Source organism: Narcine bancroftii, chromosome 1 (assembly GCF_036971445.1).
Source record: "Narcine bancroftii isolate sNarBan1 chromosome 1, sNarBan1.hap1, whole genome shotgun sequence".
NCBI lineage: Eukaryota > Metazoa > Chordata > Chondrichthyes > Torpediniformes > Narcinidae > Narcine > Narcine bancroftii.
Window position 1 is genome coordinate 346716299 of NC_091469.1, and position 20166 is coordinate 346736464.

The window sequence follows — 20166 nt, forward strand, 5'->3', positions numbered from 1 at the left end:
TCCAATGGAGTGCCTCTGTTGATCCTTTTGGATATCTTTTTCATCTGGATCTCATAGCTGACAGAGATCAATTGCAACTCCCGACAGCTATCCAGACCTAGAATTGCAGAACCATCTGCATCTTCCAAGTAAAGCGTAGGGAGGATGATCTTTCCCTTATGGCAACCATTGATCTTAGCTCCCCCTAGCTGCTTGATCATGGGTTAAGGTGACATTTGCTGTTTCGAATTCTCCATCTATTGGATACCCTTTTATTAGGTTCTCCATATAACCATATAACCACTTACAGCACAGAACAGGGCAGTTTGGCCCTACTAGTCCATGCCGTAACAAATCCTGGGAACATCTGGCAATAGAATGTGAGTGGAAGGACATTGCTTTGTGATCCAGTATCCAGCTTCAACTTTAGGTTAAATATCATAGGCTTGTGCTGGATTGTCCCCTGTATTTAGATCTTTGTTTGCAACTCGTTTCCTTCTTTCATCTCACCCGACATCTCGTGAAGGTGCATATATTCTATGTCCAGTATCTGGGTGTCAGAGTCCTCATGGTTGTTTTCTTTTATGTGGTGGATCTTCTTGTCTTTTCCCTTCACTGGTATTACTGTTTTCTTCATACCAGACTTGCATATCTTCACCCAGTGATTTGCTTTACCACAGGCCGTACATACAGAACTGTTTGCAGGTCATTTGTTTTGATCATTGAAGGGATATTGTCTGTGACACTTCCTGCAGACCTTGGGGGTTTTCACTTTTCTAATTGTGTTCTTTATAGCATCAACCCTCCCTTCTCTTTGCTGTGGGTGGGTCTGCATAGATAGGGATTTCATTTGCATCATTGTGGCTTCAAAGGATCTGGCCAGCTTCAAGCTATCTTTCCCTATAAGAGACTTTTGTACTTTGGGATGGGCACTCCCTGATATTGTTTGATCAACTAATCTTTCCTCTATATCCTTAAATCTGCATTTTCCAGCAACATTTTTTAGTCTAGTGAGGAAATTATCAACAGTTTCATCAGTTTCTTGCATTAAACCTTGAAATTCCTAACATTTAATTCCATGTTTAGACATGGGTTCAAGGTGAGAAGCAAACTTTGCAAATATCTGCTCTAGATTATTGTTTTCCTCCTCTGTAAGATCCCAGATATTAATTAAGTCAAGGCATCACTCCCTGGTCCAGAGAAGTATATAACTGAACTTCTCCTTTGGTGTTGCATTTTTAAACTAGCTTTTGAATGCTAAATTGCATTTCTGCTGAAACTTTTTAAATAATTCCACAATGTCTTCAGCCTTCCTGTCCATTACTGGGTGAACTACTGTTGCTCCAGACACTTTTTTCAGTATTTTTTTTTCCCTCTTCTTCCTCTTCATATTTCATTGACTTAAAATCAGTTGTATGGCTTTATTCTTTTTCTCTTATACTGCTGCCACCATGTTTTGTCTCTATTTTTGCTTGGGAGACTTCTTGAATAACTTAGAGATGTAAGATTTAAATAACAGAAGAGATTTTACTTACTGATGCCTTCCACCATCTCGGGAAACTGTTCACACACACTCATATATACATATACATATGCCTCACAGTGGTGCACTACAGTTACTACAGTGAGAAGGGTGTATTCTTACATGGTTATCCTGACTATATAACATTTTTTAATTTTTTTTACTTCCTCCTTTTCTCCTCTTGTAACCATGATTTGTTGCTTGTCCTTTTGTCAGGGAAGATTTCCAGAATAAAGTTACCAATGAACTATTCATGAGATTGCTGAAAAAATGTGTTTATCCCATTGAAAGGTTTGCAGTGTTTGGATTTCTTAAAAATGTCCTTCAACTCTGCGCTAGATCAGATATTTAAAAAAATTAATATAAATTTAAATTTTTAATTTAGACATGGAGCATGATAACAAGCCATTTCAGCCCATGAGTCCGTGCCACATGATTTATATCCCATTAACCTACACCCCTGGCTTGTTTTGAATGGTGGAGGAAACTGGATCCCATGGAGAAAACCCAAACGGACATGGAGAGAATGTATGAACTCCTTACAGTTAGTGCAGGATCTGAACCCGGGTCTAGTCCCAATCGCTGACGCTGTAAAGGTGTTGCTCTAATCCACTAAATGGTCCAGAGTTTTTGTCAAAAATTAAACATTCAATTATTAATTGTGAATGAAAGGGAAATTGTTATACTTACATAATCCAGGATCACAGCTCATGAACTGTGTGTGAATATTTTGAACAAATATGACAACAAACACATGAACATCTAATAAACACCAAGAGAAATGAACAACAACTTCTCACTAGTCCTTCTGCTTTTATCTCAGATTTTTTTTTAATGTACTTTACATCTAAACCACCAGAATAAATTTTATTTATATGTTATTTGAAATGTACAGATGTTTGAAAGAATTCTTGCAATATTACATGTATTTGAACTTTTCATTGCCATTCCTGGTGGTGTTCATATTTAGATTACACAGCATTTTCTCTTCCATATGATGTACCTCCCAGTGGACCCATGGAATTATGATTTCACAGATCACAAGGGATGTTGAATCAGATTCAATGTTAAAACATTTATTTTTTTCCACTTTAGACTAGAGACCCCTGTGAAAAAGAGAAATACAGTTGAACCCTGGTTTAACGTGACCCAATTTAATGTGAACCCGGATATAACATGATGAGTCATTGGACTCAGGTGTCGGGCTCCCACCAGGAGCGAGTATAGGTCCTTGGCACTGCAACAAGCAGCAGCCTTGGGGCTGTCAGTTTACTAAAAATTAATTTGCATTTTAATTTCAACTGTAACTACAACGATTGATTGAAACCCTGATTTAGCGCAACCCCATTTGTTTTGCAATGCAAATTTTTGGACCTAAATCATTGCGTTATAACTGGGGTCAATTGTAATCTCAGTCTGACCAACCAAGATCAAGTTCACAGCCAAGCTAGATGTCAGTATACATTGCTGTTTGAACATTTATTAAATGATTAACCATTGACTCATTTCCAAATCCAATGTGTTCTAGCTGTGGCAAGAAATGGCAATGGGTGAGGGTTTGCCATGCGGGGGGAAGCCTAGGGCCTGCATTACTCCTGGATCTGATTCCAGCCCCAAGCTATCTGCCCCAAATTCACCCGAACCTACTTGCTGCGCATCACACCAAAAGAGGGCGGCAGTGAGGAAATGGCATGACCCAAATTCGAACTCGGCACCATCATTGTCAGTGGGGGAAGGAGGGTGGCCATCTTGCCGTGCCACAAGATTGACACCATCTTATCAACATAAGGCAACCCTTCCAATTATCGCATATTCCTTGTGTCCCATTCGCATTCTACGTGAATTCAACATTTGTCATTTGACAGGGGGGGGATTTCTGTAAATTTTGCCTGTATATACTTGATGAATCATGTGCTCCGGTGCTGTTGGATCTGGGCTTCCTGTGTCACCTTAAAAGCGTGACCTTGGAGTATTCTGGTCCACTCCCCCCATAATGGTTTGGAATGGAGGGCACTTAAAATCTGAACACACATGTATCCTCTCCAAATTGAATATCGATTTCTTTAGCTCCCCATTCCCAGGACCACAAAGGCTTTGAGGAGATGCCTGGGGTTTTTCCTCATATTACGCCCAAAGGATCCCTCAATACGCTGATGAGGTTCACCCTCTCAAAACCACTAATTTCCCCCTCTCAGCTGAAGGGGGAACTACCTCAAGAACCACATTGTGAAAGGTGCCATGCACGCATGGATGAGAATGTACCTTTCCAATTGGAAAGCAACGCTTCGGACGTAGCCCTGGCCTCAACCCTCAGTCAGGTGCATTTTTTTCTTGGACATTACAAGGTCATGAGCTCTGGAACCCATCTGTGGAAAAGAAGGATTAAGCCATTGTAGATGCCATGAGGCACTGGAGAGACTACCTGGCTGGTAGGAAATTTACACTCCTCACTGACCAGTGCTCTGTCGCATTCATGTTTAATAATGTCAAGAGGGGAAAAATTAAAAATTACAAGATTGCTAGGTGGAGGATCGAGCTCTCCACCTACAATTATGACATTGCCTATAGGCCAGGAGCCCTTAATTACCCTCCAGATGCCTTATCCAGAGGAAGCTGTGCCTCTGCACACACCGGCCAACTGTGGTCTCTGCATAATGAGCTCTGCCATCCAGGGGTCACCCACATGGCTCATTTTTTCAGGCATGGAATCTGCCCAGGGAAGATATCAAGGAAATTATCAGGTCTTGCCAGGTCTGCACAGAGTGCAAGCCACACTTCTACTGCCCTGCAAAGGTGCACTTGATCAAGTCGTCCAGGCCCTTCGAACAGCTCAGGATCAATTTTAAGGGACTTCTCCCCTCCACAAATGGGAACACTTTCTTCCTCTCTATCATTGATGAGTACTCCCAGTTCACCATTCCATGTCCAGACACGTCAACTTCATCAGTCATAAATGCACTAGATTCCATTTTTGCCATGTTCGGGTATCCCAGCTATATTCAGAGTGACTAGGGCTTATCCTTTAAGGATGATGAGCTACGTTAGTACCTGCTGGCGAGGGGCATCACATCCAGCAGGACTATCTAAAACTCCCAGGGGAATGGGCAGGTTGAAGAGGAGAACACCACAGTCTGGAATGCTTTCAAATTGGCCCTGGTCAAAAGTCCTTCCAGACAAATGCTGGCATGAAGTCCTTCCTATGGCGCTCCATTCCATCTGGTCGCTACTTTGTACCGTGATCAACGCTACTCTTCACGAGCTCCTATTCAATTTCAAAAGAAGGTTGGCATCAGGAGCTACACTCCCAACCTGGCTCAGCACTCCTGATCCAGTCCTTCACAGGAAGCACGTGAGGAGAAGCAAGACTGACCCCTGGTGAAAAGGGTGAAACTGCTCCAAGCTAATCCCACATATGCCTATGTAGAGTACCCAGATGGCAGAGAGGACACCAACTCCATCAGGGACCCGTTGCCTCAAGTGCCTTGCGAGCCATGGAGCACATTCTCGCCACCCCCAGTCAGGGCCTCAGGGGATCTGGTTCAGGAGTAAAGTCCATCCCCCTCCAATGTAGAGCCAGAGCCCCAGCCCACCTCTATTCCCTCACAAGGGGACCAGGAGACCCAAGGAATCCAAGGTCACACAATGCTAATATGCTCCACTGTGATCTCAAGAACCCTGGACTGCTTAAATCTGTAAATTTGTAAATAACTGTATACTTTTTCAACTTTAAAAAAAAAAATGAATTTTCTCTGTCTTCATTCATAGACTCTAAATTCTACAGAAAGGGGTGAATGCAGTGAACTGGGATTCATTGGTAGTATGTTATGCTGATGGCTGGCTCAGCTCTCATCTGCTCACATATAACCCTGGTTTGCTGCCTAAACCCAAAATCCTTCTGAAGACTACAGTGAGACCCTACCCATAGTTAGAAGCTAATAAAAGCATTTTTTCTCCCTCCAGTCATGAGAGCTTTTATTCACGCTACAGTGGGCCACCACATATTCTTCCTAAGATATTCAAGAACTTTACCAAATACTCATCTTACAGATAATAGTACAAAAAATATAAAGGGTGTTTCATTAGTTCCAAAGCTCAATAATTAGATATTCAAGAGTTTTGTTTTTTTTAGACACCATGTCTCATTTATGGAGTAAAACATCAGTAAACTTTACAATCAACATACTATATCATTGAAACGTGGCTTGAGGTCTGCAACATTACAGCAACCACAGCTTTTCAAAAATATTTCATTTGTTGGAGAAATTTTGTGATGTAATATCTCAAAATGGCTTTTTATGTGCAAGACTGATAATCAAAATTCACTAAAATATTTTCTGCCTACCTGACAGGGCTGTTGCTAACATCAGAATCCTGTGCTGTAACTGCCCCAATTATACTGCCCACATTGGTATCTTCATAAACATCCATTACATAAGAGGACCTGCTGAAAATGGGGGGTTCGTCCACATCGAGAATAGTAATCTTGATAGTAGCTGTGTCTTTGAATGGACCCATTGACTGGAAACGATTATCTGGATGGGGATCTACAGCATCCACTTTGAAGATGTATGATTTTTTATTTTCATAGTCCAGTGGCTTTGGGAAAGAATGCATAAATGTCCATTTAACTATAAAGTAGAGGTATTAACAAGATATTAATCAAACAATCACATGAGCTATTAATAATGGAAATATTATTTAAATAATCACTAACGCTTAGAACAATTGAAATAATATAATAGGTATTTCAAGTCTTTTCAGATCTTTCAAATTTTGAATAAAACAAAGTATCAATGAATAAAAAGTTTGGAAATACATGGTGTTGGGAACAATATGATAAATTAACCCCAATTAATGGTAACAGACAGAAATATTGGGATTTAATGCTATCAACCGACGTGTTCCTCCAAAAGCTAAAACCTCAACAGTGCCGATGGAAGTGGTATGTTCCAAGGAGTCAGTGAAAAAGATTGTGAGTGAACAACACTGGCAGATAAAGCTCAATGTGGAAAAAATGTTGAATCTATTTTGGATCCAATGAACACACATGAATGTTGAGGAACAAAAGTCTCTATATACATCACAAAAACAGTAAATACGCATGTTCCAAAAGGACATTGCAGATGTCATTAAGATTGGAAGTGTTGTGAATTGTATAGAATATTGTCATAGATTACAACAGAATAGAGTTCAATCCAGATGCATGTGAAATGATGCATTTGGGAAGGTCAGACCTGAAGGCAGAGTACATGGTAAATGGCAGGCTTCTTAACAATGTGGAAGAACAGAGGAACCTTGGGATACAAATCCATAGATCTATCAAGATTATTAGCAAGTTGATAGGGTGGTTAAGAAGACCTATAAGATGCTAGGCGTCATTAGATTGGGGATTGAGTTCAAGAGTTGTGAGGTAATGTCATAGCTCTATAAAACTTGGGTTTGACCTCTCTTGGGATATTTTGTTCAGTTTTGGTTGCCTCATTACAGGAAGGATGTGAAAGCCTTGAAGAGGATGCAGAGTAAATTTATCAGGATGTTGATTGGATTAGAAAATGAAGCACAGTTAACTGAGCTAGGGTGTTTACTTTGGAGTAAAGAAGGATGAAAGTTGACTTAATGGATGTCTACAAGATTAACAGAGGTATAGATATGGTAGACACCCATCATCTTTTTCCATGGGATATGGAAGCAAACACCAGAGGACATCTGTTTAAGGTGACAGGAATAAAGGATGGGGGAAACATCAAGGAGTAGTGGATGCCTGGAATGGGTGTTAGAGTGTAGAACAATAGGGATATTTAAAAGAATTAGACAGGCAAATGGATGCAAGAAAAATGGAGGGTTCTGGGTGTAAGGAAGGAAAGGTTTAAATTGTTGAGAAGTTGATATAGATTGGCACAACTTTGTGGGACGGAGGCCCTGTACTGAGCTGTAATGTTCTTTTGGCCTGTAGTTTATAGGGACTGAATTCAAACGGGAGTTTACATTTTTGTTGTGCAAAGCCTTGGCCGTATCTTAACTGGCATAAATATTTCACTCTAGCCACTGCATTGGAGGAAGGGAAACAAAACTGCTTCACCACATAAATACTGGACCTTAAACAGTTAAATTAGATAAACTTGCTTTTTCTTTTCTTATGTTCAGATGCCTGAGTGCAAAGTTAATTGATGTTTTTTTTTTAAATGACAGAAAGCTTTGTTAAGATGGATAAGGAGAAATAATTTCCAGAAGCAAGGGAGCAATTTGAAGATTAGAGATAGGCATTTCTGAAATCTGAAATTACTTCTCCTAAGTGGACTTTAGCATTGGGGGTCAATGGTTATTTTCAAAACTAAGAATGATATTTTTATTTGGTAATGATATCAATGGATACAGAACAAAAATGAGTAAAAGAAAGGTAAACATAGATTGAGTATAAGGTTGTGGAAATGTGGAGCACTCATTTGGCTAAATGTCCTATGAAATTACTCTGCGTGAGTTGAATCAGAAATGATTTCAATTGAATCAAAAAGCAATCATGATAAATTGCAGCTAATAATTATTTTAAAAAATAATCACTTAACTGCTTGATGTTGTATAAACAATAAAATTGATGGTAACAGGATCATGACATTAATAGAGTTGTATGACATACAGATTATGAATTTTGCATTGAAGTTTTAGACACAATTGTATTGATGGAGTAAGCAAAAATGCAGAATGCATGTTTGTGTTTTATGGCACATCTATTTATCTGAGTATATATTAGAAATGGAATCAAGTAAATTGTGATACAAACTTTCAAAACGTCTTCCTGAATGGGAGAGAGTTGCCAAGGATAGGCAGTTGTAAGAACAGCAGGTTAAGATCAATAGAGGGAAGGACAATGAAAAAGAAAGAGTACACAGAACAAATATAGATGTAAAAAATCAAAACTCATAATCTTGATTGATATGGAGTGACTATTTCTGAAAATAATTGTTAACAACAAAATACAGACAATGTCGTGTAGTTGGGAACCCCGCAATATGGACCTCATTAGGAATAGTTGCTTATTTTACTTTTTTTAAAAATTTCATTCAGTTCTGACCTTTTTAAGACTGATAACTCCTTCTTGTGTGGCCTTATCAGATGTAATGTCAAACACATTCAGTCCATCTCCAGGAACAATTCTGTAGTCTATGTCAGCATTTTTCCCAACATCAGCATCATTAGCTTTTATTCTTCCAATTAGTGAAGCAACAGGAGTTGATTCAGGAACCTTCAGATGAAAGATATCTGTAAGAGGGATTCATAGTTTTAAGAAATATGGTAAAAATGCTGCCTCAGGAAAAAAAAGATAATTTTTCTTTAAAATTTTAAGGGGAACTATAAATAAATTAAGCAATAATAACATGCAATTACATGTAATATGGATAATAAAATATTAACTATAGAACCTTTGAATAGCTGAAGCCATTAAAATGTTATTGAATAGAATATCTATTGACTGCTATGCAAAGCATTTGAAAAAGAAGTCAGACATTCTCCCATGATATTCTAAACTGGAAGCATCTGTTATTACCATATTCTTGTTATTATTTCCATAAATATTTAATGGCGACATACAGCATTGCAATCATAATACATGAACCGGGCATTTGTCTGTATTGAATAAAATGTACAGCATAATAGGTTATATTAATAAACTTATTTCATTCAACAATATTCATAATTTCTGAAGAATGAATTAATTATACAAGCTTTATGGTTAAAAAATAGATATTCATTGTGAAAACTGCATTCATCAAGGGGATGTGTGGGTTAATTCTGGATAAAGATATTAGTTTTTCAATTATATTGAAGTTATTTGTTTATGCTATTTTTCTCCTTTAAGCAGCAATTTTACCCCTTTTTAACAATACATGTCCCTCATTTCTAACAGTTATTTTAAATGTTGTCACGTTGAATGTCTTGGAATTCCAGTTAATTTTACAGCACATTTATTTCCCTCTTTCATTTAAAGTCAGAATGTGCATTTCAACATTAAGAGAAAGAAAAAAAAAACATCAGATCCCAGAACACATTAGGGAAATTGACACAAAGGTCCGGGGTCACATACAAATCAGACCTGGTGAGGCTAACAGATTTTCTTCCTTCAGTGAATGAGCCGGATGTGTTTTTAACAAAGTTCTAGTTGCTTAATTGTTTCTGTTTCTGTCACTAGTGATTTACTCTAGATTTAGTACACAAATTAAATTTAAGTATTTAATTGCAGGGATTCAAAATTGTATCTGCTGGTCAGTCATTCTGGACCTCTAATCCTAGTACAGTAATTTAACCTCTAAAGTACCGCACCCCAAAGGAGAATAAGGTACAAAAACAGAACTTACAGAAAATCAGATTTGAATTGTTATGGTTTGTCACTTTTTTTTACCAGCACCTCTGCTTTATTGGCAAGCATTACATCATTGTCATACAATTTGCTGGCCTGGTGAACTCTATTTTTCTTAGAAATAAATTTGAGTGTCCTTTCAAATTTAGCAATAACCTTCAAGCTATAATCAAAGACATATGGAGAAGCAACAGTGTTTAGGAAGCTGTTTTTGACATAACTCAACTCCATGGCATAAATAAGCAGGGAATTAGATTGAAAGCTGTGATGTTCTCCCATTTTTCAGTTCATTTTATTTGAGTGGGACTGTCCCTTTAAGAGAACAGATTTAACAAACTGGCTGCAGGCCTTGAAGTGACTGTGAAACTAGCAGCAAACTTTGAACATGCTCCTTTTACTGGATACATTTGCAACACAGAGCCCTGGAGAAGTCAGGTGCAAAGACCATGTGACCAGCTTCTTAAAAAGACAGTGATTTGTTTGTTCAAGAGACCATTTTAAGGAAGCAGCACAGGAGTAATGAGCTCTTTGACCCCTTTGTGGAATTGAGAAACCAACTTGGCCTTATTGTGTGGTTATAGATAAATTGTCAGAGATCTTTCTGTTAATATAGAGAGATAAGAGACCACTTTGAATGACCCATGAAAAGGGAAATTTGCAGAAGAAATACTGCACTACTTCCACTGACCCACAAAAAGGATTTTAAAGTTCCAGAAGAAATATTGCACTCTATTTCAAATGACTCACACAAAGGGTTCTCTATTAGCAGAATAAATACTTCACTCTACTTGGTTGATCCATGAAAAGGCTTCTAATTTCAGAAGAAGGCACTCATCTAAAAAGGTTATTTCGCTGAATCACCTCAACAGGGTTGTCATGAATAATCAACATTCTGTCACCATTCACCACCCACCCCCCACCACCAGGAACTGCTAACTTCATCTTAAAGCCTGCATGCCTCACCCATCTTAAAACCTCCATGCCTCACCCATCTAAGGCCTGCGTGTCTCACCCATCTTTAAAGCCTGCGTGTCATACCCATCTTAAAGCCTGCATGTCTCACCCATCTTAAAGCCTGCATGTCTCACCCATCTTAAAGCCTGCGTGTCTCACCCATCTTAAAGCCTGCATGTCTCATAATTCTAAGGCCTGTGTGCATCAACCATCTTAAAGTCTATGTGTCACATCAATTTCAAATCCAGGTGTTGTAATGATTCTGATCCAACTAGCAATGCCTTACTTTTTTATTCGACTTGGCTGCCAACAGGGGGCTGACACAGAGCAAGGCACAATTTATGCAGATCTGTAATAGAGACTTGCAACCTCATGGTTCTGGTTGCATCAACTTTAAAGTAAAGAACCTTTTCCTTAATCCATGTGTTGTCTAAGAACTCACACATACGAATACAGAATGAAACATGGTGTCAGAAGTGGGATGAAGGAAATTAAAAGGAAATACTTTAAAGGTAAAATCTAAAGTCAGCAACTGATCAGTGAAGAGAAGCTAACACAGTGAAAAATGGAAGGATTACATCCACCAGTGAAACTTCAGCTGACAGGTAATGTGGCTGAAAATTGGAACAGATTTAAACAGCATTTTGGATTGTATTTAGTGGCAGTTGGAGCTGATGAAAAAAAACTGATAAAGTGAAAACATCAGTTTTCTTATGTGTTGTGGGTTATGAAGGTGATGAACCCCTGGAGGTGTATAATAACTTCACATTTGCAGCTGAAGGAGACAAAATAAACTGAAAAAGATAATGGAACAGTTTGAGGCATACTGCATACCTAAACATAACATGAAATTTGAAAGGCTCAAATTTTCCATGTGTACAGAAAATAGAAGAAAGTATTGATCAGTATATCACTGAATTGAAAAACAGAAGCAAAATGTGTGAATTTGGTAGACCAACTGACTCGCTGATAAAAGACAGATTTGAATGTGGTGTTCCAGATAATAGTCTAAGAGAGCAAAATCTAGTCGGGGAAAAAGCCATAGCACTCTGTAGGGCTGCAGAAACTGTAAAAACACAGGGAAAAGAGCTGTTCAGTGAAACTAGCTGAAATGTGGATGCAGTGAGCAAGAACAGACATAAACCTTTTAACAAAAAGTGCACCAAAGTGGAAAGAGAGGCGTGGCCAGTGAACAAAAATGAAAGGGACAATTGAAAGCCATGTCAGTGTGTTACACAACACCTACCAAAAAAATGTCCACCATATGGTAAAACATGCTATATGTGCAACAAAGCAACCATTATGCCCATTGCTTTAAGAACCAAGTGCAACAAAGTAAGGTTCATGGAGTAGATGAAAGGGAGATAGAGATATTCTATGTAGATGTTGAGATTAAAAGTGAATGACATATACATTTCAGTATTGGATACTGGAGGACAAATTAATGTAATATCAGAGACTGATTTTAAGATAAGATCCAGACCAAAGATGTATGGAATAATAGTGAAGGTGACAGGATATTCAGGTACCAATATATCAGTGGAAGGGAAATGCATGGTCAAAGTGAAACACAAGGACAAAGAGCACATACTAGCATTCATCTTGGTACTAAAGGATACACAAGCCATACTAAGTTTAACAGCTTATGAGAAACTGAACCTGGTAAAAAGAGTCCTCATGGTGGAAAGCGAAGGAGAGACAGTCTATGATGAACTCATGAATGAGTATAATGACCTATTACGGCAAAGCTATACACTGAATGTGGCATACACTCCAGATAAGCTAATGTACACAGCAGACACATTGTCTAGAGCTGTTGACATGAGAGATCCCACAAACACCAAAATGATGAAGACGTGAATGCCTTCATGAACATAATCACAAACAAAGATGAGACACTGAAACAATTGAGAAAAAATATCTTGGATGGATAGCCCAACATGAAGCAGGACTGCTCACCTGATGTTTCAGAGTACTGGAACTGCAGGGCAGAACTATCAATGGTTGAAGACATCATCTACAAAGGCTGCCTTCCAGGAGAACACACAATCAGAGTGGATAAATGTGTGCCACCAATAAAACATTCATGCAGAAAAGTTCCATTTGCACTTCAAAAGCAACTAAAAGCAGAGTTGGACAAGATGGAAAACCTAAATGTGATTCAGATGGTAGATGAGTCAACAGAGTGGGTGAGTTCACTCATCATTGTGGACAAAAAGAATGGAAAGCTCAGAATTTGCATGGATCCAAGACATCTAAACAGAGCAATAAAGAGAGAACACTTCCAATGCATGAAGAAATCATTTCACAGTTTGCAAATGCAAAGTTTTTCAGCAAATTAGATGGATCATCAGGATTTTGGCAGTTAAAATTAAATAAAGCAAGTTCAAGACTGTGCATGTTCAATAGACCATTGGCAGATACAGATTCCTAAGGTTACTATTCGGAATTGCGTCAGCTCCTGAAGTGTATCACAAAACTATCCATGTGGTCTATGAGCACCTGAATAAAGTTGATACCTCAATGGATGACATCATAGTCTGGGGAACCATGAGAATGGAGCATGATGAGAGACTAAGGAAAGAGCTGGAACAACAAGAAAAACAAACCTGAAGCTGATCAGAGAGAAATGCCAGCACAGGATGACAGAACTAACATTTGTAGGAGATATTATTGGCAGTGAGGGCATCAGACCATATCCCAGAAAGGTGTCCACCATTGGGAGCATGTCAAGGCTACAATGCAAAAAGGATGTAAGGAGGTTTAATGGAATGGTCACCTATATGGGTGAATTCATATCCAACCTCTCAGAAAATTGGCTCCATTGAGAAGAGTAACAGAAAAGAACACTGAATGGGAGTGGAATCAAGAGCATGAAAAGTCATGGAGGGAACTAAAGAAACTGCTCACAGAGGAACCAGTTCTGAGGTTTTACGACCCAGTGAGACCCATCAAGATATCATTCAACATCATATAGTGGGCTCGGTGTTGTTCTGCAAAAATATGATGACTCATAACTCATTGCGTATGCATCACACTCAATGACAGATGCAGTGATGCGATATGCTCAAATGAAAAGGAGATGCTCAGCATCAAATACGCCTGTGAAAGATTTCATCAGTTTGTGTTAGGACAAGCAATCAGTGTAGAGACTGACCATAAGCCCTTGATTGCATTGTTCCAAAAGCTATGTCCACTGAGAATACAAAGAATGATGATTAGGCTGAAAAGCTAAACACTGAATGTGGCATAAGCTAATGTACAGAGCAGACACGTTGTCTAGAGCTGTTGACATGAGATCCCACAAACATCAAAATGGATGAAGACATGAATGACTTCATGGTCATAATCACAAACAAAGATGAAACACTGAAACAATTGAGAAAAAATATCTTGGATGGATGGCCCAACATGAAGCAGGACTGCTCACCTGATGATTCAGAGTACTGGAACTGCAGGGCAGAACTTTCAATGGTTGAATACATCATCTACAAAGGAAATAAAACCCTTATCCCAAAGAGTCTGAGAAAAGTGATGTTAAAAAGGATTCATGGAAGACATCTCGGAATCGAAAAATGTAAGAAAAGAGCACAAGAGGTGATGTACTGTCCAAGAATCAACAATGTTATAACAAATGAAGTGTCAAACTGTAAAATATGCTGGAAATATCAAGCAAGCAATCCTGCAGAACTAATAAAGCCACACTCAGCATCACACAAACCTTACCAGAACATAGATATTGACTCATTGGAATGTTAAGGGAAGGGCTTTCTGTAGTCGCAGACTATTACTCCCTGTATCCAGAGGTGTGTAAACTGAACACCACCACTACAGATGCTGTAATAACAGGTATGAAAACCATATCCTCTATACATGGTGTGGCAAGTGAGGTCTTCACAGATGATGGACCCCAGTTTTGCAATTTAAAGTTCCAACCAGTTTGCCAAAGAGTGGGACTTTGTATACACCACGTCAAATCCTCATTTTCCACAGTCCAATTGTCCATTGGAAAAATCAGTACTGACAGTGCAAAGACTGATGAACAAGGCAAAAGACAGTGGACTGGACTTCTACCAGAGCATGCTAGTATACCGCACAACGTGGCTCGAGAGTAGTATGTCACCAGCACAACTCCTTATGGGACATGGGCTAAGATCAAACCAACCCAATCAGGAGAACCTCTGAAAAACAAAAGAGGGGGAGAAAATGAGGAAGTTCAAAGAACAACAAAGAAAAGCAAAAGTATTACTTTGACAGAGGAACAAAATAACCTACCGGAATTCTACACTGGTGATCAAGTAAGGCTAAAAGACAAAACAAACTTATGGAATCAGAATGGAACTGTCCTTAGTGAAGCCCAACCAAGATCATAAACCATTCAGACAAATGAAGATGCTGTTCTGCAAAGAAATAGTCAAGACCTTCAAATGGGACCAGCCACAGTAGAGGAAAAGATGGATACTGTTGAACAACCTGAATACACAGCTGAGAAAACATCATCTGAGGCAACAACTCAGACAATCAATCAGGAGATTGGAAAACATGTGAATCCTCCCAAGAGACTCATTGAGCAAATTTAAAGACTTCTGATATCGAATGAAGTAGTGCTATCTTATTCACTCTTCAAGTTTTAGTGTATGTAAATGTGAACATACAAAACAAGTTTAAAAAATGTTAATAATGTTAATAATAATGAAAATGCAAGTTCTTGGTGTTAAAGTTAAAATTGCAGTTATACACAGAAACATGTTAGTTAAAAGTAAGCTACTTTTGTTTTAAGAAAGGGAGATGTAATGATAGTGATTGTGGTTGCAAGGCAACTAGCAATGCCTTATGTTTGATTATACTTGGCTGACACCAGGGGCTGACATAGAACAAGACACACTGTATGCAGACCTGTAATGGAGACTTGCAGCCTTATGACATGCCTCATGGTGCTGTTCATAACTACTTTAAAGTAAAGAACCTTTACCTTCATTCATATGTTGTCTAAGAACTCACACATACGAATATAAGATGAAACATGGTGTCATCACTGAATTTCTGAAACTGCACTTAGAAATGCCTTCTGAGAATTGAGCCTTGAGCTGGAGTGGCCTGGAGTATTCTGAACACACCAATATATTCACGCATAGTTAGAGTTTAAGTTAGATAATTGTGCATAAATTGAGATAAGTTAGTTAAATTAATTAGGTGTTATGTAAATGTGGATTAATAATTAAAAAATATAATTTTAAATATAACATTGTCTAGGCTTATTTTTATCTTTGCTGTTGTGTCCGTAACAAAGTGACATCAGACTGCATTACTCGATCCAGGTCCAATTGTGCAATCATGTTTGCAGATGACGCAACAGTAGTTGGCCTCATCAACAACAACAATGAGTTGCACTACAGAGAAGAGGTGGAACATCTCATGAAATTATGCGAGAGAAACCACCTGAGTCATAACGTGGTCAAGATGAAGGAGATTATTGTGGACTTCAAGAGGACCGGGAATGACCATCCTCCAGTACACATCAACAGTTCTGTAGTGGGGAGAGTGGAGAGCACAAGTTCATTAGAGTTCAGTGCTATCAATGACCTATCTTGGACTCACACCTCATCATTTGTCAGGTAGGTACAACAGTGACTCTGCTTCCTGATAAGACTGAAATGGTCAAGGCTACAAGCCATTATTATGTTAACCTTCTGCAGGAGCTTTATTGAGAGTCCTGGTCGCTGCATCAGTGTTGTATGATTGCTGCAGAGAAATTGATCAGAGGTCAATCCACAGGACCATAAGAGCAGCAAAGAAGATTACTGGAGTCGCCCTCCACACTACAACCATTCCCCTATCATAATATACTGGATCATTATCTGAAGAGGGCACAAAAAATCATTGAGGACCCCCCTTCCAAACCGTACACAGCATCTTTCAGCTACTCCCATCAGAAAATAGATAGAAGTGTATTAGAGGCACCCCCCGCCCCCACCATCTAAGGAATAACTTCTCCCCACAGCACTGCTGAATGTCCAAACGAACTGCTTATACTAACCATCCGAGGCACTTATATTCACAAAACAATATCCATTTATTTATCTATATATCTTAATACGTGTTCTGCATCGGTATTGTTTGTCTGCTGTGTGTTATGTCTGGTTGTGTGTCTGCACATTTTGCACAGAGGACCAAAAAATCCCATTTCATCATGTTTTACTTGCGCCTTCAGATGGCAATAAGCTTGACCTGACTTGAAATTTGAGTGTTGTGCCCTTAAATAGCAGCATTTTTGGGAAATAATAAATGAAATCCAGTTTATCTGCAAGTAAATAAGAACGTGATTTTTTTTTTCAGATCTGCAAATCTTTTACAAAATCTCACCAGTGTTAATATTTTGCATTTTGTACAGTGTTAACATCACTTGGGAGAAGGGCTTTACAAAAAAAGGATAAAAAATCTTGTTGGAGAAAAATAGATTGCCCCAATGGACTCAGTCACCAGAAATGTCTGCAATATTGATGTGATAAAGAACGTCCATTTTCAAAAGTGCTGCATCCTTTCTCTTCAACCTCCTTCATTTGACAAAGATATTTTTGGACCTATATCTTAAAGCTAGTTCGCTTATAGCTTGTATTTATGTTACATAACCATTATAAATCAAATACAAAAATGATGGTGTAGAATGGGACAATTTTCTCCATTAAATCCATGATCAACTCAAGTACTATTAAGACTGCAATGCTTCATTTTAATCCTTGCAGAAAGACATTCATTTGCTTTTTTTAAAAATATGTTTAAATAATTTAATTTCATAAAGTTGAATCACACTAGAGCTACATATCTCTCCTTCTTCTCATTGTGTTACAATTGGATGAGAGATCACTCCTGAAGTCAGACAAGAAAAATAGCAAAGCAAGGAAGATTATTTTATGACGAGAGTTCCAGGAAAGAGGATTATAATGTTGAATGGTACTTTTTTTTTCAAGATGAAACCAAGAGGGAATAGAAAGAAGATTGAAAAAGAAAGATGAGGTAGCACCTTTCATGCAAAATCAGAAATTAATTCAAACAGAAAGATTCATTACAGGATTTTAAATAACTTTATTAAAGGATTTTAAATAAAACAATGAACATTGAAAGATGTATAGAAATATTTTTTAACATAAGCAATGTCTTGAAAAGAATTGTCCAATTAATTTTTTTGTACATGTAATTATGTAAATACAGTGGTCAAATTTTAGTATCAAACCCTTTATTCATTGTGGTACAAAACCACAGCTGACCCCAACAAAACCCCAAGAAAAGAAAAAAAGGATAGGAAAAGGAAGATAAGGAAAAGTAAGAAAAGCAAGATTGGAAGGATTTTTAACCAATCCAATTTTAATGTTCTTTCGCAGGACCTCTCAACAAGGAGACATTTGGGAGATTTTCAAGAGATCAGAGAAATCACCATAATGGTGCTTTCAGAGGGAAAAAAAAAGGAAACTCGAGCCTATGATCAATCAAATGGAGGAGGAGTGAACAAAGAAAGGTGGGAAGGAATCAGTGGGTCAGGCAGAATCCATGGGAAGGAGTGTTCAGTTAGCATTTTGGGTCCCGACCCGAAACATTGATTTACAATTTCTCTCCACAGATAGTGCCCTAATCCTTTGGATCCCTCCAGCATCTCTTTGTTCAGTCAAGATTCCAGGATTTGCAGTTTTTGTGTTTCTCAAATGGAGAAGGAGCACTGGCCAGAAAGGCATTGAACACTTGGAGTCTCTACATTAGAAGGTGCAAAGGTCAAATGGAAATATTGGAAACATTGCACAATACCCAAATGACAAAATGTTTTCCTGCCTCACATTTGGCTGATCACCTGTGATGGAATCCACAGGACAGAAGTGGAGAGAGATTTTATTATCCCTTTTATTAAACTTTTAAAAACAACATAAAATCAATACCAACAAAAAAAAGTTTTATACAATACAAATAATCATAAACACCCCCTCCCCCCCTCCCTCAGCCAGCTTATATCAAAATCAGCTTATCCCTTTTTCAATGTTTAATAGGTGTTTAAAGATATGGTATTCTCAGGGTATAAAAGTGATTCAGGATTGTTTTGAAGAGTGACAGTTTCTTTCTTTTCATCAATTAAGGGAGAAATTTGGTATAGCAGTAAATTCTTTATTTGTGTATTACCAACTTAGAGCTTTGATAAGGGATAATTATGGTAAAGAGATGAGTTTACATGAGTTAACAAAATTTGAATCTTTGATTTCCTTTATACCAAAGAGAGGTTTTATTACAGATATGTATCAATTGTTACAGTAAAATATGGATAAACTGAATTTGGATTTTTTAAAATTCCTAATGCACTGCCTAAGAAAACAAGAACATAATTTCCAATGTTCTCTGCAGGTGGCTGAAGTTAGAGAGATAGCAAGGGGACAATGATGCAACAGATTTCACTTACCAGTCTACTTTAATGCAGTCCAATTGGTATTGGCCCATTGGAATACAACAGGCTACGAGATAGAATTGCAAATGCATTATTGCAGAAACTGCTGAGCCATTGAACAAAAGAAAATTGTTCAAATCCCATCGGGAGGTTGGGGAATTTCAATTCAATTGCTTAAATAAATTTGACATAAAAAGCTAGCATCAGTATTAGTGGTAAACAAGAAAATCCGCAGATGCTATATTCTAGTGGAGTACACAAACATGCTGGGACACCTAACATCCACAGAAAGTAAAAGGCAGTTGATGTTTTAGGACTGAGCAAATGTTGATGACCTTTTATCTTCTATAGCTGGTGCATGACCTGCTGTGTTTCTCCAGCACGTTTGTGCACTGCATCAATATCAATTAATTTGAATGTACAAGAGTGTCCTATAAAAATAAATAAATGTTTCACTCAGGAGAATTGTGAAAGGAAATCTGCCATTATTTTTTCAGTCTGGTCTGCAAGTAACTGCAGACATAAGGCCCTTTCAGGTGGACCCTCTGCCTTGAGGGAGATGGCAGGAATGGACCTTAACTTGCAGACTCACCTTTCAGGAGGCAGGCCTAAAAGGCTGCTGCAGCATTGCCTGGTCCACCTGAAAGGATCTATTCTTATCCAGAGGCGCCTCATAGCACCTCCGGATCTGATGGAGGCGGGGCGACTGGTGCCACAGCGCAACCAGTCATAAATATGTGGCATAGCCATGGCCATCTTTGCTACCCATAATCCCCAACACAGGTTGAACCGCTCTGTGTTTCCCACAACCATTCCAATCACAGAGAGCGGCCCCAGTGCAGGAGTGGCCAGCCAGGCTGTGACAGGCAGCACCGGCCATCCCCTGCCCCGATGTTCCCCAGCCAGTCGTCCCTGCCCCAACGGTCCCTGCCAACC

The 20166-nt window shown here is 38.6% G+C and overlaps 1 protein-coding gene across 4 annotated transcripts in view; it reads right to left on the minus strand.

The window, feature by feature from the left end:
• Positions 1–20166, minus strand: part of LOC138749263 (cadherin-12-like) — a 352525-nt gene that overhangs the window by 177359 nt on the left and 155000 nt on the right. For all 4 annotated transcript variants that reach the window (XM_069910439.1, XM_069910443.1, XM_069910449.1 and 1 more), the window contains exons 6-7: positions 8571–8758; positions 5844–6097 (exon numbers count right to left, since the gene is read on the minus strand). In XM_069910439.1, coding sequence (XP_069766540.1) covers positions 5844–6097; positions 8571–8758 — 442 coding nt within the window. The remainder of the gene's footprint in view (positions 1–5843; positions 6098–8570; positions 8759–20166) is intronic.